Genomic DNA, 25577 nt, shown 5'->3' on the forward strand with positions numbered 1-25577 from the left:
AGCTGGCGGTTGGGACGCTTGGAAGGCTTGGAACGGTTAGAGCGCTTGGGCCCCGCCCCTCAGGCGCCTGACGCCTCCACCCGCCACCCCGCGCGGCTGCAAAGCCGGAAGTGGGTTCCCCAAACAAACGGGAGGCGCAGTCGGCTCGGTGCTAGTGGAAGCGCGATAGCTCCGGTGATTTGCAGCCTACAGCCCGCGTAGCTCCTGTGCCCCATAGCCTCCCACCACCACCCCACCCCTGGGAGAAGCGGCAGGACCATGTCGAACATGGAAAGTATCCTTTGCCTTGGGCCGACCGGGGGTGGGGGTGGGGGAGGGAGAAGGCTCTGCAGCCGCGGCCTAGGAAGCTGAGCTGGGTGTGGTAGGGCGGGGCTGCCAGGAGGTGGGGGGGGGGGCGGGAGGGGGCCCGAGGAGAGGACAGCACTGACTAGGAGTCTGCGACCGCGGCCCCTCCTGGGTCGGCGCCGGCGCCTGCTGGGTGCCTTCTCCGGGAGCCGCCGTCTCTGCCTTCCTCTGTGCCCCGGCGCAGGTAGCTAGGTAGGCAGGTAAGGGCGGACGGAGAGCGAACTCGAACTGAGAAGCTTTCGAGTCGCAGGACGCACGCACCGGCTCAGGAAAAGTCCCGGCCTCTCCCCCTCCCCCCAGTCCCCTCACCCCCTAAGCTCCGACTCCGGGCTCTGATCCAACTGGCCCCAGCGTGTCCGCTCGTTTATCAAGTGATTGGGGGGGTGGGGGGAGGAGAGTGGGAAACTTCCAAGGACTAGAGGCTGGGATGTGCTTTGGGAACGCTGGGCCGGCTGATCAGTATCTCGGGAACTGGCCTACCTCCCCCCATGGCCCCCCTTCCTTGTTTGCGGTTGGCAGTAAAGCCAAGAGTGTTCGGCCCAGCCGCCCACCCCCCCAAATACACGGCGTGCAGCCGGCCCCGGCAAGAGCTTAGTTTGTTGTTGTTTTAAAAAAAATACATGAAGCAACTTGGACTTGGAGTTCCTTCGAGGGTCACAATTCATTGGTTCTACTTCCGTGAACCCCCCCCCCCGGGGGGGGGGAACATAAAATAAAATGCAGATGCAAAAGAGATATTTTTTCTGAACTTTCCTCCCGGGTCCTATTGAGGCTATGGCCAATAAAGTCAAGTATGTCACTGGCAACCCTTCCTGAATACGCTTCGTACTTTGGGATAATTCCTTAAAGGGATACTTTGGTTTCAACTCTCTCTTGGCACTTGATCAAAGAGAGACCCTGTGGCCTTAACTAAACTGCACGAGAAAATAAGTTGGAAAAAGTTGACTTTTTGCCCCCCTAAAATTAGTGATTTTCACAAGGTGAACTGGTGACATAGCACACTAGCTTGGTTTGTTACCCCTCTAGGGAAACCAGGCAACATCTCCTAGTGTAGGTGGTGAAAAATAGTTTCTTAGATTCTTCCTGCAGCATTTATCCTCATTATTAGTGACTTTGACCTGAGCGTAATCGTTCAGGAAAGGTGGAATCCCCAGTCAGACTCAAGGCACTGGCCCAGGTCAAACCAAGCCTTTGCTTTAAGTGAGAAACTGCAAGGGAAAAGTCCTGTTATGTTCAGGGTTGATTATTCCCTGACCAAAAGTGTACTTTCAAGTTCTGGAACTTTTGTTTTTAAAAGTTCTTCTGGCACTGAAAAGGGTGGTAATATTTGATATCCCTTTTCCATCCAATTTGGGGAAGCTATGACTGAATCTGTGCTTTTCCTCACTAGGTTAATGCAGATGATTATTTTAGCATTGTTTTGCTGCTCCCAGGCCAGGCACCTGTTTTGGTTTCCTTTTGGGGGAACTCCCTCCTCCCATCCCCCCCAAAATATAGTTTCTCAATACTCTCAAATTTAATAGTGCTGTTGTCAGGAGTTGAATATAAAATGGCTTGTTAACTTTCCTTTGTGTCTAAGGTGAATAGGATGAAAGTCTGACTTGATTCAGACCATCTGGCAATGATTATTTCCCTTGGGTTATTTTCTGTCGAATCTGAGCCCTTTAATTGGTTCGTATGGAAAAAACACATGACTCAGACCTATCTTTCATAAATGGTTAACTTGAACTAAGATTTTTTTTAAGTTATATTTATAATCTACTGCATTTCCAACATGCAAAGAATGTGTCTTGTAAGATTAAATGTACTTCCAAGATTCGTTTATCAGCCATTTTGTTTAGGGCATTTTGGGGGGGTTTGCTTCTTTGTCCAGAACATTGATTTCATAGATCTCAAACTCCTGGAAATGTCTCTTAATCCCTTGAAATTGGCACCTTTTCTGTGACTTATACCCAGGTCTTCCTGATTCCAAAACCATCTCTCTACCCACTAAGACAATTGTGTCAGGACATTGAACCTTTGTGATAGGGCCAAAAAGTATAGGTCAGAAATCATCTTGATATTCTGAAGTACATTGCTAGATTTGTAGGGGCTTCCTCTAAAAGGAATTTTAAAATGAAAATAATTCTATGAACCCATTAGATGCAAAAAACAAAACATACATGTAAGCCTTCTAATTCAATCCCTTTCCTTACACAAACATGGCTTTGTGTCTTTGGTTTTGGCAAGTGATTTTAGGAATTCATGGGGCTTTGGGAATGAAGCTGATTATTAATAATTTAGAGGTGGAATTTGAAGACAATAAAAGGAATTAAAAAATGAAAATAATGCTGTGAACCTATTAGGTCCAAAAAATTCATACATATAAGCCACTCACCTATCTTTATCCATTCCTAACCCAAATCTGGCTTGCTTTCTTTGATTTTGGCAAGTGATTTTAGTAAATTGTGGGGCTTTGGAGATAAAGGTGATTAATAAGTTAGAGGTAGAATTTGAGAAGAGTTAAAAGGGTAATTTTGCGCCTGGGTTGAACAGTTGACCTATGAAGAATTCTCTTATCTTTTCCAATTTAAATAGCAGAGACAATTCTATCAGCAACCTGTTAGCTCCCATTCAGTGCCACACAGTATTTTCCTGAAAGGTTTTGGAAAAGTGGGTTATCATAAAGCAGATCTATCTGTTCAAACTCTCTTGTCACTGATATTGTCACAAAAGCAGGCAAAAGTGATTAAGAAATACCTACTACTCTGAGTTAGTAAGCATGTAAGTTAACATCTACTGAAGCTGTTATTGTTAGCATGATTGAAAGGGAAAGAAATGATGGCCTGTAGTACAATTTTTACTTACCAGATCTCCAGTGCGTCCCTGTTCTTGCTCTGAGTTAGAAGATATTTCTTCAGCCCTTCTATATAAATAGTGTGTATCAGACAGGAAGGAGCTGTGATTTTGTCAATGTGGGGAACTCTCAGTGTGGGGAATTTGTTCTGTCAAGCAGATCAAAACCCATCTGTGATTTATCAGATAAGTCCCTGGGAGTTAACTAAAAGGTGGTATAGGAGTGCAGAAAGAACTGGACTTGAAGTTCAAGAACTGTACAGTTCTTTCCTCTGATGGAGCTGTGTGCCCCTAATCAAATCATTCAATCTCTCAGAGCCTTACTTTCCTCATCTGTAAATAAGAATTATTGTGAGGATCAAGTGAGAAAATATGTCTCTATAAAGTGCTATATAAATGTTAAGTATTATAATAATTGCCCGAGACAACCAAAGATCAAGTGCTTACTGATAAATACAAATTGATTTATACAGAAGTGAGTAAAACCAGATGAAGAATTGAGACAATCACCAAAATAATACAAATGAAATAGCTTCATAAAACTCAGAAACTGTCATCAATGCAGAGACCTTGGCCTTGGAATACTGATGATGAATTGTGCTTCATACCTCTTGACAAAATACTGAAAAAACTGCAGAAAAAGACACGTTCATAAAGATCTGGCCAAAATGAGCTTTGTTTCCTTGACTCTACTTATTAGTTGCAAGGGATAGCTTTTTAGGAAGGGTTGGAGAAAGTAGGTAGATTGCAATAGTGGTATAATAGAAGAAAAGGAGAAGAGCATCACAGATTTTTTTTTAAATACAGAAGGGTAGAAGGAAGTTCAGAAGAAGAGAATAAATATTTCTATAGCACTTTGCTATTTGTCAGGCACTGTCCTGAGCCATTTACAAATATCTTCTTTGATCTTTACAACAACCCTGTAAGGTACTGTTATTGTCCTATTTTACAGATGAAGAAAACAGGAGACAGGCAGGAAAGCAGGACAGTTTTGTTACTATTGCATTCAATTTAATAACAAACATTTATATTGCATTTACTATGTGCCAGGCAGTTTTCTAACCCCATTACAGATATTATCCCTTTTAATCATCCCTCCAACCCAGGGAGGTAGGTGCTGTTCTCCAAATTTTACAGAAGAAACTGAGACCTGTTATGAATCGCTTGCTCAGTGTCCTACAGCTATTGAGTGTATGAGGCTGAATTTGACCTCAGCTCTTCTTGACTTCGGCCCACCACTGTGTACTGTGCCACCTGCTAATCATTAAGTTTAACATACATTTGAAAAATGTATTATGAAAATTCAGATTTATAGTCCATCCTTCTCTGTGTTCATGTAGGTTGACATAGATTCAGATTTTTAAAAGGGACAATTCAGTGGCAAAGTGGATAGAGCACTAAGCCTAGAGTCTGGAAGACCTAAGTTCAAAACTGCCCTCTGGACCAGTTAGCTTTGTGATGCTGGGAAAGTCACTTAATCTCTGTTTGCCTCAGTTTCTTCATCTGTAAAATGAATAATAGCGCCTAACTTCTAGAATTGATGTGATGTCATAATTGTGAAGTGCTTAACAGTGCCTGGCACATATTGATCATTATACAGATGTTATCTATCTATTATTTCTTTAATGTTTTTCAGTCCAAAATGCAAACCCAAGATCATATAGCTGGCTAGGATCAGAAGTAGAATTTGAACTTAGGTCTTCTTGAGTCACAGCTTAACACTCTTAACTGCCTTTCTACCTCTTAAGTGTTTACACAAATACGTGGGAGAAAGGTCTCTGATTTTTGTATTTCAGTCTTAGTCTCAGTCCATCCAAATAAATTTCATAGACATGAACCAGAGAAAGCACACATTGTACAGGAATTAATTTTTTAGAAAATATGTAACCAAATCTAGAGCAGTGTTAAAAAGCATGATCCATTGTGGTATAAAAATAACTTTGATAAGTAGGATTATTTTTTGTAATATTTGCTTCAGTTGGATTTTAACCTTACTGTATACTGTCTGTTGAAAGGAGTTGGAAGGAAATTGTGTAAAAAAGTACTTACTGGCTTTTTTAGCCTTTTGGTTTTTCTTCTAGAATGTTCTTACACTAATAAGAGATTAGAGCAAATATGGTGTTGCTGAAAAGTAGGATTTGTACAAACTGTTTTGATACCATATTGTTGTTCCAGGTTTGTCAACTTTAGGTTTGCAATCTAGGAGGGTAACTAGAGCGGAGTCCCTTGGCGCTCTCCTCATGAGAGAGCTAATTTTTAGCATCAAATATGGAGAACGTGTGTTATATGCCAAGTGTTGTAGAGAAGAGGAGGTATGAGTGAGGACCCTTCTTGCTATAAAACAAGTTTCAAATTAAGCTGGTCTTCACCAAAGCAAGTTAAAATGTCACTGGGAAATGTTTAACAAAATTTAAAGAAAATATAATGCAACATAAATATTGGGAATTTATGGTTTTCTAGGGATCCCTTTCATTTTGAGTTTGATGCTGATGCTGAAAAGCTTTAAAAATCCAACTGAGGAGGCGGTATACCTACTTTTGTAGAGAGACAATAGAAGAAGGCATATGCTAAGCCCTAGATGAGTGGTAGTGACTAAATGCCCAGCAAGTTGGAAAGACCTGACAAAGGAGAAATGTTTAAGTATTTGTTGATTGGTTGAAGGAAGAAGAAATATCTGATAAGAACTAGAGTAGCATCATTGGTTCATTTTATAGTTATCCAGAGAGCCAAGAGAGAATGTTATTGCAATCTAAGATAACATTGACTATACAGTATGCTGAAAATAACAGTATATGTAATGATAGCTTGTCATTTGAAATCACATAGCTATACGACCAAGAGAATGTCAGAATATCTGAGACTTTTAGGAAAAGATAAATAGAATATTTATATTCTTTATATTCTCTATATATTCTACATATATTCTATAAATACAAATAAATAGTTTGGGGCAATAATATCAATACATGGCCTTGCTCGTGGGATATCAGATTGTATAAGAAATATTAAGTGGATTGGTAAGGAATATAAATATTCCTTATTTAAGTAAGTGTGTGTGTAGTACATTATTTGGTACCTTTTGCAGAGCATTTTTTCAGTAATTCGTTATGAAAGTTAAAATTTGAGTCTGAAAAGTGAGAATAATTGACCTAAATTTGATATAGTGGTTCTTCTGTTCAGTAATGACTCTTCAGCTCTCCTTATCCTTTCCTCTCTAAATTTCTAGTTTATCTCCACACCCCCACAAGGAGACAGATTCAGGAAATAAAAGGAAAAAGAAAGTAAAGAAAATCTCTTTTCTTTACTCATGTATGCACAACCTTTATGGAAATTAGTAGGTATAAGTTTTATTGAGAGAATTGTTAGAAGCATTGTAACATTTCCCACCATATTGATTTTTTTCCTGAACCTCATTCTATTTCCTATTCCTTTTTCTTCTACTTCCTTTCCTTTGACCTATCAGTGACATTCAGCATTTCTTAGGCCTACTTGTGGCACTGAAGACCACAAAGATGATAATTCTTAACTTATTTGTTACCTATAATTTCCTTTTTACTTGATAATATACATCCTAATTCAGAAATGGGGAAGTGAGAATGAGATTTCTAGCAGCGTAATCAGTATGACAAAATTCCACTTCAAAAATCAGGTTGACTCTTTCACTTAAAAGACTTCTTCATCAGCAGGACTTTATTACACTTTAGAAATGGGTTAACTGCAAAAGATTGATCCCTTTAAAGCACTTATAAGAGGTTAAGATAAATAGCCTTATTGATAAGCATCCCCTGTAATTCTGTGTACTCACATCAGTGAACAAAGCAAGACAGGGCATCTGCCCTTAAACGATTTCAACCCAGTTGAGAGAAAGAAGCAATTTTTGTCTTGCCATTCCAAGCTTTTGGCCTTCCCAAGACCATTCTGACCCAGGCCACTACAAATGTATGTTACATAACTTTAACTGGGCCCTTACTGCTGCTAGGCAATCCTGCATACTAAATTTTCCTGTCCTAAAAGCTAAACTTCTCAAAGTTTCTTTACAATTAGTTGCCTCCATTTTCACTCTTTTCTTAAATCCTTACAATTTGACTCATCACCTTATTCTATCAAAACTATTCTCCAAAGTTACTAATGAACTTAGTTGCCCAATATAGTGCTCTTTTTTCAATCCTCTCTGCAATCTTTGACATAGTTGATCACTATGTCCTTTGATATTCTCTTTCTAGGTTTCACTCTTTCCTGGTTGTCCTACCCATGTGACCACTCCTCTATCTTCCTTTGTTGGATCTTCTTCCAGGCCATGGCCTCTTAACTATAGGTATCTCTCTAGATTGTGTTCTGGGCCCTCTTTTCTTTTTCCATTGTTCTACTTCATTTGGTGATCTCATCAGTGCCTATTAATTAATTACCATTTCTATGTTGATGATTCTCAAATCTCTCTCCTTTCCCAGTCTCTCATCTCTCATTGCCTTTCAGACACCTTAAATAGATATCTCAAACTCAGTATGTCCAAAACACAACACAGTGTCCCTTAAATTCTCCCCCCACATACCTTCACTATTACTGTAGAAGGCAATACCATTCTCTCAGTTCTTCATACTCAATCCAGGAAATCATTCTGGACTCCTTACTGTTTCATCTCCTGTTCCCTTTCCCCTTCCCCCATTCCAAGCTGTTGCCAAGGCTCCTCAGTTTCACCTTTGCAACCCTCTTCTCTCCTGACTCTGCCACCCCTCTGATGAAGGCCCTCATTACCTTATACCTTCATTATTACAATAGCCTGTTGGTGGGTCATCTGCCTCAAGTCTCTCCCCATTCCAGTCCATCTTCCATCCAACCACTAAATGATTTTCCTAAAGCACAGGTCTCATCGTGTCATGACACTACTCAGTAAACTCCAGTGGCTCCCCGTTGCCCCTGGGAGCAAATACAAATTGCTTGCAGAGAACATTTTTTTTCCTTTGCTAAGGGCCATTTCAATATATTTATAACATCATTTGCAGACCAAACAAAATAATCAATTTAAAAACTTAAGCAGTGGGAGCTTGTCCTACCTAGCTTTCACTCAATATCCTCTTCAATTGCCTTGGCAGGGCTAGACCAAATGATTTCCAAGGCCTTTTATACAGCCATATGTTCCCCATCTCTGTTCTACAGGTAGCTTTCCCCAACCCCTCTTAATTCCAGTGTCAAACCTCTATTAATTATTTCCTATGTACCTTATATATAGCTTGCTTTGTATATGTTTGTTTTCGTGTTATCTCTCCCGTTAGAATGTAAATTCCATGAGGGCAGTGACTATCTTTTGGACTCCTTTTGTATCTCTAGCAATGCTCAACACAGAACCTGGCACATCATAGGTGCTTAGGAAATATTTATCAATTGAGTGCATAGTTCCAGGGACTCAGTTTATCAATTCTGTATTCTCTATCAGAAGAAGCACTTGGCTGAGAACGAGGCTGTCCTTGTATTGTCAGAGAATACCTGAGGCTAACATTTGGAGCTTATTGACTTTCACTTTATACACAATTCTAACAACCTTACTTATTTGATTTCTCAGACTCCCGTTGTCATCAGGAGTGACCAAGGCAAGCATGGGGACAGCTAACAGGAAGAGACAAAAAAATTACTGTAGCACAGCACAGTGTATTAAATGATGGTGGTCATAAGAACTCAGGGTCATCAAGGAAAAGTCAGATTTTGTTCAGAGCACCTTGTTTTAAGGAATCTGGGAAGTGTAATATATTCATGAAAGATTTTGATTTAAATGGCTTTTTAAAATGATACTTTTAAAGGATATGCTTCAGTTATCTGGAAAATTCATTTCTGTGGAAGACCTCATTCCCTGGGGATAAGAGATAAATGAGGTGTTACAGTAGTAGAAAGCCAATGAATCAGTAGAAAAATGACTTTCAATAAATAGAATTTCCCTCTACAGCCAAGGAGGGTGGGTGGGTGGGTGGGGAACACATCACTAGTCTGTATATAGAAGGTTATCTGCATAGCCCAGAAGCTACAATGCTAATGTTTTTCGGAGATCAATCTTATGCCTGCAAACAGAAACAAAAGGATCCTATCTGACTGGAAGCTAGCTTTTTACACTTGGGTACTTTATATACACACACGGTGTTGGATTCCCTAATGACTGACACTATTGAAATCAGCTTCCTTCACAGAAGTACTTACTATGTCATAACAAAAACAAAAAATAAGACAAAGAAACTTTTCAGCTACTAAAAATAGCAATAATTCACAGCTACCAAATGGGGCTAGTTAACCAACCCTGTGTCTTTTATCTAGTTCTTCATTCTATGTACTTTGGACATTTTAGTTGTAAGTTTTTAACTCTTAGGCTAGTTTTTTATTCAAGGAAAATTGTGCTGCTTTTACCACACTTCAGAATGATTTAGTGTAACTGTCTCTCCTTTGCTAATGAAAACCTTGCTTTAGTAAACAACTGTCTTTAGTAGACCAAGAGAATCTAGTGGAAAAAACCCTTCTTGAAGGCTCAGCGTTACACTGTAATGTGTTTCGATGTTGCTTGTACCCCTTTGAATTGACCCAGAGCTTTTGGAAAGGGGCATGATTTTCCTATTTGCCTAAATGTTTTTTATCCAAGATGCCTATTCTTAAAATCTAGGCTAAATAAATTTAGCATTACCCTTCTTAAATGGTGAGAGTCAGCTAGACTATTTTTTCTTTCTTAAAGTGATGTTTGTTCTGGCTTTGGGATTGCCCGGATTGTTTATCTTCATGAAGGAGAAAGAAGTACTCTAATGATAGAATATGGTTGCCTGGAGCAGCTGCATTTGATTTAATCGATATTCCCATGGTACCGTATTTTGCTAATCATTGTTACATTCTGTAAAGTACTTTGAATAGTTAGAATGTTTTTGCTGCCAACCAAGGTCAATTCCTTTGCAAACCAAACTCATTATGATCCTTGAAACTGTAATTCCTAAGTCTGTTCAAGAGCATAAAGTATTAAAATACTTGTTAAAACCCCAACACTCAAAAGAGAAAATGATTCCCCTCCTGCTGGCAGGACCTTAGCAATAATCTGATTATGCTAATAAATGGATTATCTGATTCTAGGGCTACTGTTGAAAAACAAACACTGAAGAATTGGCTTACTTTTCACTTTTGAGCACTTTGTGCAGGTAGGCCCCCTTGACTTTTTCAGCACAGTCTATTAATTAATAATCGGCTTTCTTCATATAAATACCTAATGTGGTATAGTCCAAGTGAAGGAAACCACTTATATAATACCTTGCATGTAGGTACTCAATTAAAAAACTATATTTGCTTTGCTATTACTTTCTCCAATTATGTACAACTTTCAGTTCTTTTGGGGAAAAAAAAATCAAATAGCTCAATGCCTTTTGAAGGAAGGATTTCAAGATAGTAACAGATTGGACAAGCCCAGATTGGATGTTGTTGGATGCCTGTTCAGCAGGTTTATGCAAATCTTGGGACTGAATGAAAGGCTTGAGGAATTTAAGAAGGAAAGAATTCCAGATCTTACTTATCGTAGCAGAGGGCATTCCCATTCTTAAGTATATCTTGGCAAAAAATTAGAAAAAAGATCAGTGGGGAAAGATAGAATGAGAAGAAAAATCTCATAATAGGTTGAAATGCATTATGGCTTTGATTTGATTGTTTCTCTAATATATGAAATGGATTGCAGTTGAAATCATTGACTAAGGCTTAAAAATTCCAAGATTTGGCTCTTGAGAGATTCATTCTGTTACTTTTGCCATCAGAGCAAAGGGGTCACCTCTGTGTTGTAATGAGGCGTTGGCTTGGGGCTATGGTGTAAAATGGTCAGTGACAATATTTGTACAATAGTTGTTAAATGATGATTATAGAGTATTTTAAAAGAAATTTATTACAAGTATTTAAATGGAAACTTGATGCCACTTGTTAATGTTCTCATATATATATTCAGATGTTTTTGGTAGCTAGGACAAGGTGTTAATGTGAGGTCTACTTTTCATAGTACCAAAAAAAAAAAAAAATTCCAAAACAGTGAGTAAAAAAAGCATTGACAGAGAAGTCCAAAGATCTGTTTTCCATCTCATCTCTGCTCTTGACTATCTTGGACAAGTCCCTTAAACTCTTTATTTCCCAGGGTCTCTCATCTGTAAGGTGACCCTAGATGTTCTAATAGTAAGAAGAAAATTTTATCTTATGGGTGTCGCCAAGATTTGATACAAGTGGAACCCCTACCTCAAATCTTGTTCTGGAAGGACACACTTGAGAGCAACAGGTGAATGGTAAGAGAGAAAATCATAGTAGCCCTAAGCAGGAGAGAAAATTTAGAAACTTGCAGGGAAGAACATTTAGATATGCTTATTCGCCATATACTGTAGAGCACTGGTGTCATACTCATATAGAAACAGATTCCTATGGAGAATATTGACTTGGAACACTGCAAACTAACAATGTCTAGGTTGTATTGTATTTTTATTGATTTTGTGGAACATTTCCCAGTTACATTTTCATCCAGTTCTGGTACATCCAGTTGAAATTTGACACATACGATATAGAATGCCTAGACTGAAAGAAGAGATGAGTGAGAAGTTCAGAAAATAAATCATGTGCCTGGCACAAGGGCATGAAATGGTGATGATGGGTTGAACTATCTAGACCTCTGGGGCAATCTCTATGCCAAATGAAGAGTAGCCAATGGTTTGGTTTGGCTTGCCTTGCATTCTTCAAGTCACTAGAATAACTATTGAAGGTTGCTGCTGAGCTGGGAAGGAAGAAAAGTAACATTTCCATCTCAGAACTTATGATAGAGGTGAGGAAAGTTGGGCACTCTAGATTGTAGGGATTGGGGTAGGAAGAAAGGAAGGAAACTGGTATCTGTTAAATACCTACTATGTATCATTTACTGTGCTAATCACAAATTTTGCAAATATCTCATTTGATTCTCACAAGAACCTTTGGAGGTAATACTCCTGTTATCCCCATTTTACAGATGAGAAAGCTGAGACAGATTAATTGGCATATCCTAGGTTTCACAGCTAGCATGTAACAGGCCAAATTTGATCTCGGGTCTTTCTGGCTCCAGGTCCTGCAGGTTGACATCTCTACAAACAAATTCAGGAATAAGATAATCTGGGATCTAGTATTCTCAAATTCACTTGGGGGAATTGACCCAAGATGAATGGGCAACTCACAACAACAAAATGCACAAAAGTGGATGTAGCTGCCCTCTAAGATTTGCATAAGGACTGTGAAAGTTCTGAAGTTGTTGAGGATGGTAGTGTACCTATACCCATAGAAGGTTTTTTTGTTTAAGTATATCTTAGACCAGATGCCCTCAAAGATCCCGTCTGGTGCTGTGTTTCTGTTTTAACTTTGAATTCTCGGGACCTGGTGCAATGCCTTCTATGGTAGCTGCTTAATAAATGTCAATTGAATTAAGTGATTTGTAAAGACTTGATCAATCAGGCTAATTCCAGTGGTCTTATGATAGAACCGTTTGCACCTAGAGAGAGGATTAGGGACTGAGTATGGATCACAACATAGTATTTTCACTTTTTTAATCATTGTTTGCTTGAGTTTTGTTTTCTTTCTCATTTTTTTCTCTATATTTCTATATATCTGGAAAATAGGTATAGAAGAATTGCACATGTTTAGTATATATTGCTGTCTAGGGGGAGGGATGAGGGAAAGAGAAAAAAAAAAGTTTGGAACACTGGGTTTTGCAAAGATGAATGTTAAAAACTGAATTTTTTTTGGCATATGTTGTGAAAATAAAAATCTTTTTTAAAAAAGACAATCAAATTCCTATGGATTATTGCTATATATTAATTTGACTGAAGTTTTATCACGAGTTATAAAGTGGAAGGCCACTCAGTTATTATGAGCATTTAACCAAAAATCTCAAGAAAGCTGTGCTCTAACAAACTGAGGTAACTTTTATAAACATACTTGTCTTTTTATCTTGAAATAGTTAATAATTTATCTTCCAAAAATGCATTGTTTACTCCTGGGGAGAGCTGAATTGAAAATACCCAATAGGAAGTTTATAATCTTTTCTGGAAGATAAGTTTGTTCTCTCTTGGATAATCAAAAATATATGGCCTATCTTTTGAGTGTGAAGAGGAAGAAAAAAATTTTATTTCTTTTCAAAAACAAAATCTTTCCTATTCTGGAATTAAAACTAAGAAATGTGACCTTTTTTCCCTGCTTTTTATTTTGTACTATGTTTTAAACACCACACTAACGTATCTACTGTATGTTATTGGTACATTTTAAATGCCAACGCCATCACATCCATAGATCTTTGAAGTGATTTCTCTGAGCTTGTACTTGGTAACATATGTGTATACAGTTCAGGGGAGGGACCAGGAAATTTCCTTTTTTTCTCATTTTCCTCCTTTGCATGGTGGGCCTGGTGGGAACGATGCCTTTGTTAGAAGCCTTAATGTATATGTTTTAGAGCACCTATTTAACCTGAAATTTGCTGCAAAAGAGCTTAATAGGAATGCCAAAAAATGTGATAAAGAGGAGAAAGCTGAAAAGACCAAGATTAAAAAGGTGAGTGTAATTTTTAAACTTTTCATATATAGCTCACTTGAATTATGACACAGTGGATATTTTATTGATGTTTTCTGTCTTTTCATCAATTATCTCCCTCCTTCCCTCCGTCTAGATTGTGACAAAGAAAAACAATTAAGCAAAAAATAGGTACTCTACAGACTACATATGACAATGAATGTGGTATTTTAACCTCTGCTATAAAGGAGGCCCCATGTGACATCATGCCTCTTTGGAATCTTTACAATTGGTGGTGATTTGGGAGTTCTTTTGGCTCCTTTTAAGTGATTTGAGTTTTTGTAGTCACTCTTTCTTGGTTGTGCTTTCTTTGTTCTAAATTATCAGTTCATGCAACTCTGCCCACGTATTTCTGAATTCTTCATATTCCTTATCTCTTATGATACTGTAACTACATTATACCATAATTTGTTGGTCTTTTTTAGCTATTTCCACAGTCATGAACACCCACTTTATTTCCATTTTTTTTTATTTTACAGAATGTTCCTACAAATGTCTTTGTTAGCCATTTTCTTTGATAATTCCAAATGAAAACCAAACAGAATACTTTGCTATTTCAACAGATTATCAGCATGCTTGTCTATTGTTAGACATTCCAGCATTGATTATTCCTGTAGGGTTTTTTTGTTGTTGTTGTTTGATTCTGCCAGTTTCAATATTGCGAGGTGAACTTTGGTGGTTAAATTTTCATTTCTCTTACAATTTGTGATGTGTATTGCATGTTTTCTTGAAATCATTATTTTCCATTGTTTTGAAAAGTATTCATAATAATAAAAATGTGGGTTAAAAATTCAAGTTTTTACTGAACACCCAACAGCTTGACCAAGATGATAAAAGATGATAGTAGTTAAGGTGTGAGCCATGAAGAGATAAATGGATGAGTACACCTCTAGTGGAGTTGTAAAGTGGTTTGGCAATTCTGGAAAGAATTATAAAACTAAGAAAGTGGCTAAAGATAGCCATTATTGGCCAAGAGATCCCATGAGTTGGCATATACCCTAAAGAAGGAGTATCAGAAAAAGAAAAAAATAGAAAAATTAAAAATTTTGTAGCAGCACTTTTAAAAATAGCAAAAACAGGAAACTTAAGTAGATGCTGATCAGTTGGGAGATGACTAAACAAATTATAGTATATGAATGAATGGATTATTACTGTGCCATAAGAAACACTGACTATAAAGAATGGGAAGACTTCTGTGAAGCAATACAAAGTGAGATAAGCAGAACCAGGAAAATAATGATATGAGGACCATATTATGGTAAGTGGAAAGAACAGCAACAAGAAGAAAGAAATGAAATGCTGGGAAATTACAATGATCCTATTTGGCTCCAAAGAAAAGATGAAAACATGTGCTGTCTCTCCTAGAAAGAGGTGGGGAGGATGGGGATGACTATAGGTGTGGAACATTGCATATATTGTCATTATACATTAGTTAGTTTTTCCTTCTTCCCTCTCTCCCTTCCTCCCTCTCTTCTTCCCCTCCCCGCCCCCCAGGTGTAGAGGAATTAGGGAGGTGTATATTTGAACATGAATATGATATAAAAACAAATGACTTTTTAAAAATATTCCTTTTCTTTGACTACTTCTGTTGATGAAGGACTCTTGCTATTATAAAATTCTGTCAATGCTAAGGTTAATACCTCTTTTGAAAGACATAGGCATGTATTTTATATAAGTATCTATTTCCTCCTTGGCCTTCTCCATTTCTTAAATGCCTCAGTTAATACATTTGATTGCAGTTGAAAACAACATACCTTATCTATCTGGCCTTGGCTTTTCTTGGCATTCTTTACAAGTTATTACGTTGTAACTCTTCAAAACGAGAGCACTAGATATTACCATTTTGGCAGTGCCCATGACTAATCCAGTGTTAGGCTGTGCTCAGTTGTTTGTTTAGGTGATATTAAAAAATTATACACAGCTTAGTTGGAGGATGAGCCACTCTGACTCTGTTGGACTATCTTCTTAACTGGGATGATGGTAGGAGAATTAAATTTAGAAAAGGAAAACTGTAGAATGGTGAATTTGAAGCAAATTTTCCATGTCTCATTGTTGAGTTAGGGTTTTCTTTTTTCAGACAAAACAAGAAACAAGTTTATCTTTTGATCAGAGGATAAACATGTAAAAGTCTTTTTAATGAGGCCTACCAGTATGTGTGTGAGAGAGAATGTACGTTTAATTGAATGGTTGAAACTAAAGGCTTACACTGGTGTTTAATTAAAAAGAGCTAGGAAATTTTTATTATGCTATACCACTTCTGGTGACAGTAGGACAATGAAGTGTAGTCTCTTGTCTTTGTATAAAATTAAATTCCCCTCTAGGATAGTGTATTCACTCTGAGACCTAGGTGAATGTCTAGAGTGCTTTATTGTTGTTGTCTTACCTCTTCCTACTCAATCTCCAATTTCTTCTGTTCTTTACCTTTAGCATGTTTCACTACTATATATATATATATATATATATATATATATATATATAATCAATTTGGCAGATTAAAAAAAGTTAATGAAATCTGAGGCAGCATTGAGAGAGGTATAGTGCATAGAACTAGGAAACTGCCCTTTCTTCAGACCACATCTAGAGTGTGGTGATCAGTTCTGGACACGTTTTCACGATGTTGATGATCTGGAGAGGGCCAAACAAAAATAAATAAGGAGGATAATGAAGAGCCTTGAGATGATGTCATATGTGGATCACTTGTAGAAATGGGGCATTTAGTTTGGAGAAGAGGAAAACGAGTGGGAACATGGCAGCTGTATTCTCATAATTGAAAGGCTATCATTGGAAAAAGGGATTTGCCTTGTTCTGTTTGGCTTTAGAGGGCAAGCACAAGTCACAAAGAAGCTACTTTAGGCCTGAAGTCAGGAAAAAATTCCTAACCATTGGAACCATCCTGAAGTGTAATGACTGGGCTCTGGAAATCCTGGGGCTTTTTCACTAGGGGTCTTTCCAAGCAGAGAATGGGTGACTCCTTGTATGTTGTAGAGGGGCTTCCTGTTCAGATTTTGGTTAGCATAGATCTTAGGCTGATAGGGTTCAGTCTGGAAAGGGTCTTAAATTTGACCCACTTGTTTTACATTTGGGAAACTTGCCAAGTAGTAGGTAGTAGGTATCAGAAGTGGGATTTAAAGCTAGATTTTCTGGGTCCTTTGTTCTTTTCCTCATACTTTGGTCCCTTACAAATATGAGATTATGTGATTACTTTCTTGGTTTGTCCAAAATGGCAATTTAGCATTCTGTGGTCTCTTCTTGCTGTATCTAAGACCTCCTGCTGGTTCTTTCCGGGATTCTCTGGTTGCTCTCAGCATGCTATCTTCCCTGATAGGATTGTGAAATAAGAGCCACAGCTTTCTGACTCCAACCTCAGGGAGTCTGAGGCTGTTGGAGCAGCTCCTGCTGCTAAAACCTTCCCTACTTCCTTGGGCCTTCCTCCACTTGGGAACTCACTAATATCCAGAGCTGACTGAGCACACACTGATACAATCAGGAGGAGGTGAGAGCCTTCCTGGTAGTTAGGGATTTTTAAAGTCTTTTTTTCTTTATCATTTTAGGTAAGTATATAGGCCACTTTAGGTAGAGCTTAAAGCACAAAGACAGCAAGTTTAGGATGATGATTTCTCAAATGCTTTAATATTCCCAAAGTGCTTTCTTCACAACAATCCTGTGGCGGTCTATGTATGAAAAGTATTTCCTCTGTATTACAGTTAAGGGAAATTAAGTCTTACTCATTACGATTAGGTGACACCGTCCCTGGTCATACTAGAAATGTTGAGACATGACACCAAGTCTCCTGACTTTCAAGTCCAGTGCTCTTTTTCTCTTACACTCTAACAATATTAGTCAAAGGTAGCTAATCTTAAAAAACAAACAACAAAAAAAAACCACCTCATTTTAAAATATAGATTTTGGATAATTGTTCTCTCTTCATGGACAAGTAAGTGGTTAGTGGATACAGCTTCAAACCTGGAGTCAGGCTCAAGTTTAAATGTAGTCCCAGTCCCACACCAGCTGTGTGTCCCCAGGCAAGTCACTTAGCCCTGTTTATCTCAGTTTCCCCCTCTGTAAAATGAACTGGTGAGAAAATCCTAAATGGGATCACAAAGACTTGGACATGTCTGAAAAATGACCAAACAACAGTTACAATCTCTCTTCTTAACCTACGGTTTGTTATATGTGTCTCAATTTTCCTGTGGTTACCTTTTTTTCATTTTCAAACAGGCCATTCAGAAGGGCAATACAGAAGTTGCACGAATACATGCAGAAAATGCAATCCGACAGAAAAACCAAGCAATTAATTTCTTGAGAATGAGTGCTCGAGTAGATGCTGTAGCAGCTAGAGTTCAGACAGCTGTGACAATGGGCAAGGTAAGAAACATGCTATCTGAGTGATGGCACTCTGCACAGTTCCTACCACAGCTGTTAGTTTGGAGATGCAAAAAATCCCCATTTTTTTTTTAGCCCTGCCTTCTTTATTTTCACACTGTAACCCTAATCTATTACTTTGAGAATATCCAGCATTATATCATTATAACCTTGAAATTTTCCTTCCTCAAAATGAGTGGAAAGAAAGAAAATTGGAAATTAAGGGGTACTCTTAGAACACTATTTCATATTTGTTATTGCTTATATTTCACTGGTATTTCTGGCAATATACTGCATTGCAAGGACTAGTTTAGCTAGTATAGAGAGACAAGCTGACCACTGTGATGAATTCTTTTGCCATGGCAACTCATAAAAAGAGTAGGAAATGACATCTTGTGCAGAGATGGCAACAAAATGGCAGAACGGAGTTCTCAATAAGAAAGGAGTACTAAGAATCATAGGGTTATTAGACCTGTAGGTTGTTACAAAAGTGTGTGTGTGTACTCAGTCACTTAAAAAAAGGAGGCTTAAAAGACACTTAAGCTTTTGGGATACCGTGTATTGAAATAATAATACTCTGAGATGGAAGCAGAGAATAGCAAGTCACAGTGAATAGAGCCAGCTTTGGAGGAAGAGACACCTCTGTTTAAGTCTTGTCTCTAATAGACTGGCTATGTGACATTGGGCAAGCTGTTTAAGATCTCAGGGCCCCTATGAAGTTTTAAGTTTCCCCACATTGATGAAGTTACAAGCCTGGTCTGTTCCCCTCCTTCTTTCTCTCCTCCTTCCCCCCCCCAAAAAAAAAAAAAAACCAACAAAAACAAAAACCTTAACAACAAAACACCTTCTCCAATTCATTTGAACTAACACTGCAGGAACTGAGTCATATCAGTCTTGACATTCTTGCTATAAATGGAGCCAGAAAAGATAAGGAAATTGCAGCTAAATGAGAGGATGGCTCATAGCCTGTCCTTGGAGAGGCAAAGAAAATGATTTCATTATGTGTTCAAGGCAACCAAAAATACCATTCCATGGGATCATTGGGGTAAGGGACCAGAATGTACTACAGACAAATTTGATGACAAAAGGAATAAAGTAGGGCGTGAGAAGGAACTGGTAGTGGTATATGATGTTCAGGGTTCCAATAATAAAGGTTTTGAAAAATTCATATCATGAGATTGAATGTGATGTTGAGAAGAGGTATTAGTTGTGTAGCCCCTAGGAAACCAAATCAGATTGAAATGTAATTGGGAAATATTTAACAAAATAAAATATATACATAATGTTAATAAGTGGTTTTCTAATTGAATATGCAGCCTGCAAGAATTTTTATGAATGATTTAGTGACCTCTATTTCTTTTTGAATTTGACGTCACTGCTCAATATCTCTCAAATCCATCCTTTTCTCTCTAGTGAGATGGACCTAAACCTAAATAAGGTTCTCATCACTACTAGTGTGTGGACTATTGCAGTATAGCCTCTTTAACTGGTCTCCTTAGTCTGTCTCCCTTTTCTAATTCTTATTCCCAAAACATAAATCTCTCCCTCATGTAAAAATCTTCAATAGTTGCCTCTTATTTCTGAGATAAAATGCAAAGTCCCCAATCTGTCCATTTAAAATGAGGTAAAATTCTGTGTAACCCAACTCATTAGTAGAATATTTACAGAAATTGGATGACTCATTATACTGTGGATTGGTTAGCTCTTTGTTTCTTATTCTCCTAATAGGTAACTAAATCAATGGCAGGTGTAGTTAAGTCTATGGATGCTACATTGAGAAGCATGAACCTTGAGAAGGTAAAGAATTTAGTCCTTTAATATTTTAATTATATTTCTAGTTCATGTATTTTTCTCTTGGTTGTAATTCTTTTTTGTATCTCTCTGTTTATAGATATCTGCCTTAATGGACAAATTTGAGCACCAGTTTGAAACATTAGATGTTCAAACACAACAAATGGAAGATACTATGAGCAGTACTACAACACTAACAACTCCACAAGTAAGCAGGGTGAACATGTTAGGAAGTCAGCTCCAAAATTGGGCCTTCAAGGATACTCATTTTGTCCTTTTGAACACAATTACCCTTTTAACTATTACTTTCTAGACCCCAAACCTTCCCTTCTTCACTCCATTCCAAGTCACCCAGGCAAGCAAATGAGGGGTTATCCTCCACAAAACCTTTTATAACCCTGGTTTTCTCCCCACACACACTTTTTTAGTTTTCTCAAACCTCAGACCCTCAGTTGATTCAGCCTACTCTCTCTTATTTTGCAATCCAATGCTGCTGGCTTCTTGGTTGTACATAAGACTGCTCTAGGCATTTTCTCTGTCCCTCATGCCTGGCATGTTCTACTTCATCATCTTGGCCTCTTGACTTCTATCAAGGCTCAGCTCACATCTCACTTCTACAAGAAGCTTTTTCCAGTCCCCCTAATTTTAGTGCCTTTCCTCTCAGTTCTTTCCATTTTGCCTTGGATATAACTTGATTGTGCATAGTTGTTGGGATATTGTCTTGTCACTTAGACTGTGAGCTCGTTGAAGGAAGTAAGTTTTTTTGTTTTTGTTTTTTTGTTTTTTATCCCCAGCACTTTAGCACTGTGTCTGATTTATAATTGGCACTTAATAAATGCTTTTCTGGTGACTAACCGAGACATGAATGGATAGTCAATTACAGGCTTGATTCTGGTTCAGAAAATTCAGATTGTTTCTGGAATAGTTGTTTGGATAAAAAGCAGGTACATCAAAGAAATAGAATCTTGCAAACCAACTTGCTTTTAAGTGAACCACAAATGAAATGTTGTGAGATTCAGAATATCCAAATAGAGAATTTTTTTCTTTGTTTTTAAACAAAAATTACCTTTTAAAAATACTTATGCTGAAATAATACAGTAGGAAAACCTGATACCCTCAGTCAGAATTATTTTTTTTTCTGCATTCTGCTTTATTTTGAGGCTTCCTTTTTAAATAAAAATAGATGCATTTCCATCAGCCTTATGTCTTAGCTCCATTCTTTTAATAAAATCGCAACTCATTTTCATAATGGCGCAGCATGGTAGTGTACAGGGCATTGGATTGAGTCAAGAGCTCTAGTCTCATCTCTAACTCACTATATGGTCTTGTGTTTTTCCTCCCCGGGCCTCTTTCCTCATCTTGAAAAGACAGGGAAGGTTAGCCTTAGCTAATGAATTAGGTTCCTTTCAGCTCTTAACATTTTATAAAAAGGAAGACCCTAAGATTCCACAGGATCACTTATCACTAGAGAGATTGAATTATGTCCAACCGACTAGACAGAAAAATGAATTCATTTTATCTTTTAGAAATTTTTTCTAACTATATCTTAATTCTCCCTCTTCCTTTGTGATCCAGGACAGGTGATTTAATTTTGGTGGGCTTCAGTTCCCTTACCTATTTATTGATGTTGAACTAGATATATTCTCTAAGATCCCTTTTCTTCTACTTTTAAGATTATAATGGTCTTAAATTTGATACAAAAAGTGGTTAATCTATGATTAATTCAACTAATAAGAACACCTGTTTGCTAAAAATTCTATATTTGATAAATGTTTTAACACTTTTAAAAATTTTATTCTTTATATATTAAAAGTTAATGGAATACTTGAACCAATTGGTGGTTAAAAAAAAAATGGATCCCACTAATTTCATTTTAAAGTAAAATTCCTGTAGTAAAGTTGCAGCAGAGTTCCAAAAACTCTTTTCAGAAAAAAGGCCTGATTTTTAGTAAAAGATATAACTCAGAAAACATTAAGTCATTATTTAAAATAACATGCCAAAATGTAGCCAAGGTTACTTGTATAGTTACATTTTCATTTCTGAAATTATTCTTAAGGGAAATGATGTACTGAAATGATATAGCTCCCTCTGGTGGCAAAAGTTAAACAATGCTTTCTAAGTGGAAGGATTTGCTTTGAAAATTATAGATGACAATCCCCCTTAAGATAGAATAAAGAAATAGCCTGAAATACTATTGAAAAAGCATTCTTTTTCTTCTAGAACCAAGTAGATATGCTCCTTCAAGAAATGGCAGATGAAGCAGGGTAAGTATAAGACAGAACTCCATTTTATTGTATTAAAATTAAATCAAGAGTCAGGTAAAACTGTCCATAGAGAATATTTCTATGACTCCTGTTTTGCTGAAAGTGGCAAACTGCAAAAATTCAGGATATAATATTTATTTTTGCATTTGAGACCACATCTAAATTGTTACTTAGTTTGACATAATTTAATGTTCTTACAAACCCAGGTTTTGTTTTTGTTTTTTGTTTTTAATAATTGTAGCCTTGATCTCAACATGGAACTCCCACAGGGTCAGACTGGTTCTGTTGGTACAAGTGTTGCTTCAGCAGAACAGGTAAATAAATATTGGATTGTAGCTTGTTTGAATTAAACTTGCTATATCTTGGGCCATTAGGAAATGTAGAAATGTATATACTTCATTTTCATCATTGTGATGGTTAAGCAAAGCAGGCCTTTGTCTCCTTTCCAAAGGCTACCCACACTTCATTTGCATGTACATTTGAAATCAAGATTAAATTTTTTCCTAATAGACTAGCTGCAAATCTGGTCTGTTAACAAGTTCTCTCGTCCTTATAAAAGTTTTGTTAAGCAGGAGGTTTTAGCTTTTTTTGGTGTCGTGGTTCCCTTGGGCAGACTGTGAAGCCTATGAATCTCTTCTCAGAATAATGTTTTTAAGTACATAAAACTAGATATATATGATTTCAAAAGAAAAGGAAATTACTTGTATTAAAGATGTAAATTTTTTTTCCAGTCTTAAGTTTGTAGACCCTTTCTCCCTCTTGAATATTCTCTAGGAACCCTTTGTGGATCCATGGACCCCTGGATAAATAGATCCATTTTAAAGTATCATTCAACAAGCATCAAGTATTAATCAATCGATCAACATTTATTAAGCACATACTATGTGCTGGGCACTATGCTAAGCACTGAATAAAGTATAAATCTTAGTGTTGATCTTACATATACATTTTAGTCATTTTGGACACGAGTTTGATTAAGTATTGTTGAAAATGTGAGTTATTCGCAGTGAATATTTTATGCCTATGAGAATCTTCATGAGACTTAGTGACTTAAAAATTTGCCTTCTCCAGGATGAACTGTCTCAGAGACTTGCCCGCCTCCGTGATCAAGTGTAACACAAAGAACATGATGCTGCTGTTCACTACACTTACTTCTGAATCCTCCTGTGTGTATATCTGTGTGTATTGTCTTTGGAGAGAGAGAGTGTGTGTGTGTGTGTGTATGTGTGTGTAGATATATATGGAATGTTCAAATACTCTTGGTAGAATAAGATAACTTTGGGCATACAGTTCTTTATAAATATGATAAGAAGTTCGAGGGAGCTAACACTCTTACTGGACTTTGTAACTCTGAACAGCATGGGTTGAAATGTGAAGGATATCTTTTATAAGTGTCTTATGTTGAAACTAGAGTTTAACTCATTCTGTTTGAAACATCTTCATGAAATGTTGAATCAGAATTCCAGTACCACAATACTTTATTTCCTGTATAGAATTAAGTTGAAACATTTTAAATCCCCAAATCATTTTTATCTCTATAGAACTGAGGTGATTGTGTTGTTTTTTTTTAAGTGGAAATGGAATAAGACAGGGGAATCTCTCTCTCTCTCACTCTCTCTCTTTCTCTCTCTCATTTGCTTATGTACCCCAATACACATCATTCCCCATTTTGGGATGAACCGTACTGTGTGCATGTTGGCTTGTTTTTAGTCTGTATTCATAGTTTAAGCTTATATTACCATAGGCATTTTCCCATCATATTCTGACTGTGTATATGTGTGTGTGTGTATTGCATGTGTGCTCTAAAATCTTCATGAGATGATCTTCATCTATAATTACCTGGAAAAAAGTGACACATTACTTCATTTGCAGGAAATATTTAGACTCATTCACATTTGCTGTTTTCAAGATCTGGTAGTTAACTCACAGCCATATTTGGACTTCCCTATTTCTCTCTTCGATGAAATGACAAAATTGAGAAATTGGCCTGCCAGATTTTTATTAGCCAATATTTTTATAGTAATTTATGTGAAACTCTTACCATGCACATTCCCAGGGACTGTTGTTGATTTATTTGGGGGGAAAACTCTAACCTGTTGTTTTTATTTTTTTTTTCAAACAAGAATTTCAAGAACAAAGAAATCAGCTATCCTTGAAACTAAATGCGTTAGTCCATTATGTCTTAAAGCTGCACCTCATTACTCATTGGGAATCTAAAGTGGATCGGGAGATTTTAAGTTTGGCCATACAAGCAACACACTCATCTAGTCAAATGGAAGTTTATATAGTTTGAGGATATTTTGAGTAGGAGTGGAAGATGACTTACTCACTGAATTTGGTTGCCCAGGTGTCCATTCAGCCTCTTAGAATGGCTGATTTAATTTATTGAAATGTACAATCTTAACGGGTATTTTTGTTGTTTTAATTTAATAGTCACAAAATGGTGGCAAAACCAGTCAGTTACTGATACCTTGTTGCAGGTATATAAATGAAAGTTGAATGAATACGTGTTGGGGGCGGAGCTTATCCCTCTAATGAAAGATTTCCATATAAAAGAATTCCATTGATGGGCTTTTGTTTTGTTTTTTCCAAATAAAGTTTTATTGAGGACTAATTCTCCCTGTTGTTAGTCAGGAAGGCATTCAAAGTGCAATTATAAGAACCTTTTGCCAGACCTTTCTTAGCCAAGTATTACCCATTCATACAGAGTATTTTCCACTGTGAGTGTTTGAATGAAAAATTTATGAAGTAAATGCAATGAGAAATAACTGGCTTGTTTGTTGAGCATTGTACCCTGTGTATGCAAGCTTCTTGGTATGTGACCAGTGTGTTTCTGTCTCCATGTGGACAAGCCTATATTTTGTTAAATGAGTGATGCTTTTTTTCCCCCTCTGTATGAAAGTAGTTGGTGTGTTTGTTTCTATTGAAATATTCTTGGGAGCCAGAGAAGAGAATTATCACAGACCGAAATGCCTATGAAGTATAAACTCTCCTTATTTTCCATTATTGAAGTATATAACTTGTTCTTTTGACTTGGACAAAAAGATTATAATTAAAAATCTGTTAACTTGTGGGTAACTTCTTATTTGAATCTTTAAACTATCCATCAAAAAGTGTGTGTGGTTTTTTTTTGTTGTTGTTGTTTTGTTGTTTTTTTTTTAATGTTGGGATGCTCTTTTGGTGTGGTATTTAATAACTGAGTCACTTGTAGAGTTTAAAAGCCAATCTTTAGTTATTTAGAATTAAATATTTAACTAATCGTTTCTGATAGCCACCAAGCTTGCCTTTTAGATTCATATATTGATAGCTAAGAATATGCTGTAAGTCTAATACATTTCTAATCTTAGAATTTACTCTTAACAACATATGTATTTTACAGGACTTTAAGTTTGTTGTGTTTCCAATCTGATAAGT

General features: G+C 37.1%; 2 protein-coding genes across 3 annotated transcripts in view; one reads left to right on the forward strand and one right to left on the reverse strand.

The window, feature by feature from the left end:
- The window catches only part of TENT5D (terminal nucleotidyltransferase 5D), a 75087-nt gene extending 71792 nt beyond the window's left edge, over positions 1-3295 (reverse strand). Inside the window, exon 1 of one of the 2 annotated variants that reach the window (XM_074277594.1) lies at positions 3193-3295. The gene's annotated coding sequence lies outside the window, so the exon portion shown is untranslated. Of the gene's footprint in view, positions 1-428; positions 541-3192 lie in introns of those variants that run through there. The other variant, XM_074277593.1, reaches the window with a different exon arrangement.
- Positions 79-25238, forward strand: LOC141548587 (charged multivesicular body protein 1B2). Its single transcript, XM_074277595.1, has 8 exons — positions 79-274; positions 13631-13728; positions 17965-18111; positions 19837-19905; positions 20000-20107; positions 22120-22163; positions 22405-22477; positions 23235-25238. The coding sequence occupies exons 1-8, from the start codon at positions 259-261 to the stop codon at positions 23277-23279; spliced, it is 600 nt and encodes a 199-aa protein (XP_074133696.1). The 5' UTR covers positions 79-258; the 3' UTR covers positions 23280-25238.
- Positions 25239-25577: the final 339 nt, after the last annotated feature.

The sequence above is a fragment of the Sminthopsis crassicaudata genome, chromosome X, assembly GCF_048593235.1.
Source record: "Sminthopsis crassicaudata isolate SCR6 chromosome X, ASM4859323v1, whole genome shotgun sequence".
Classification (NCBI taxonomy): Eukaryota; Metazoa; Chordata; class Mammalia; order Dasyuromorphia; family Dasyuridae; genus Sminthopsis; species Sminthopsis crassicaudata.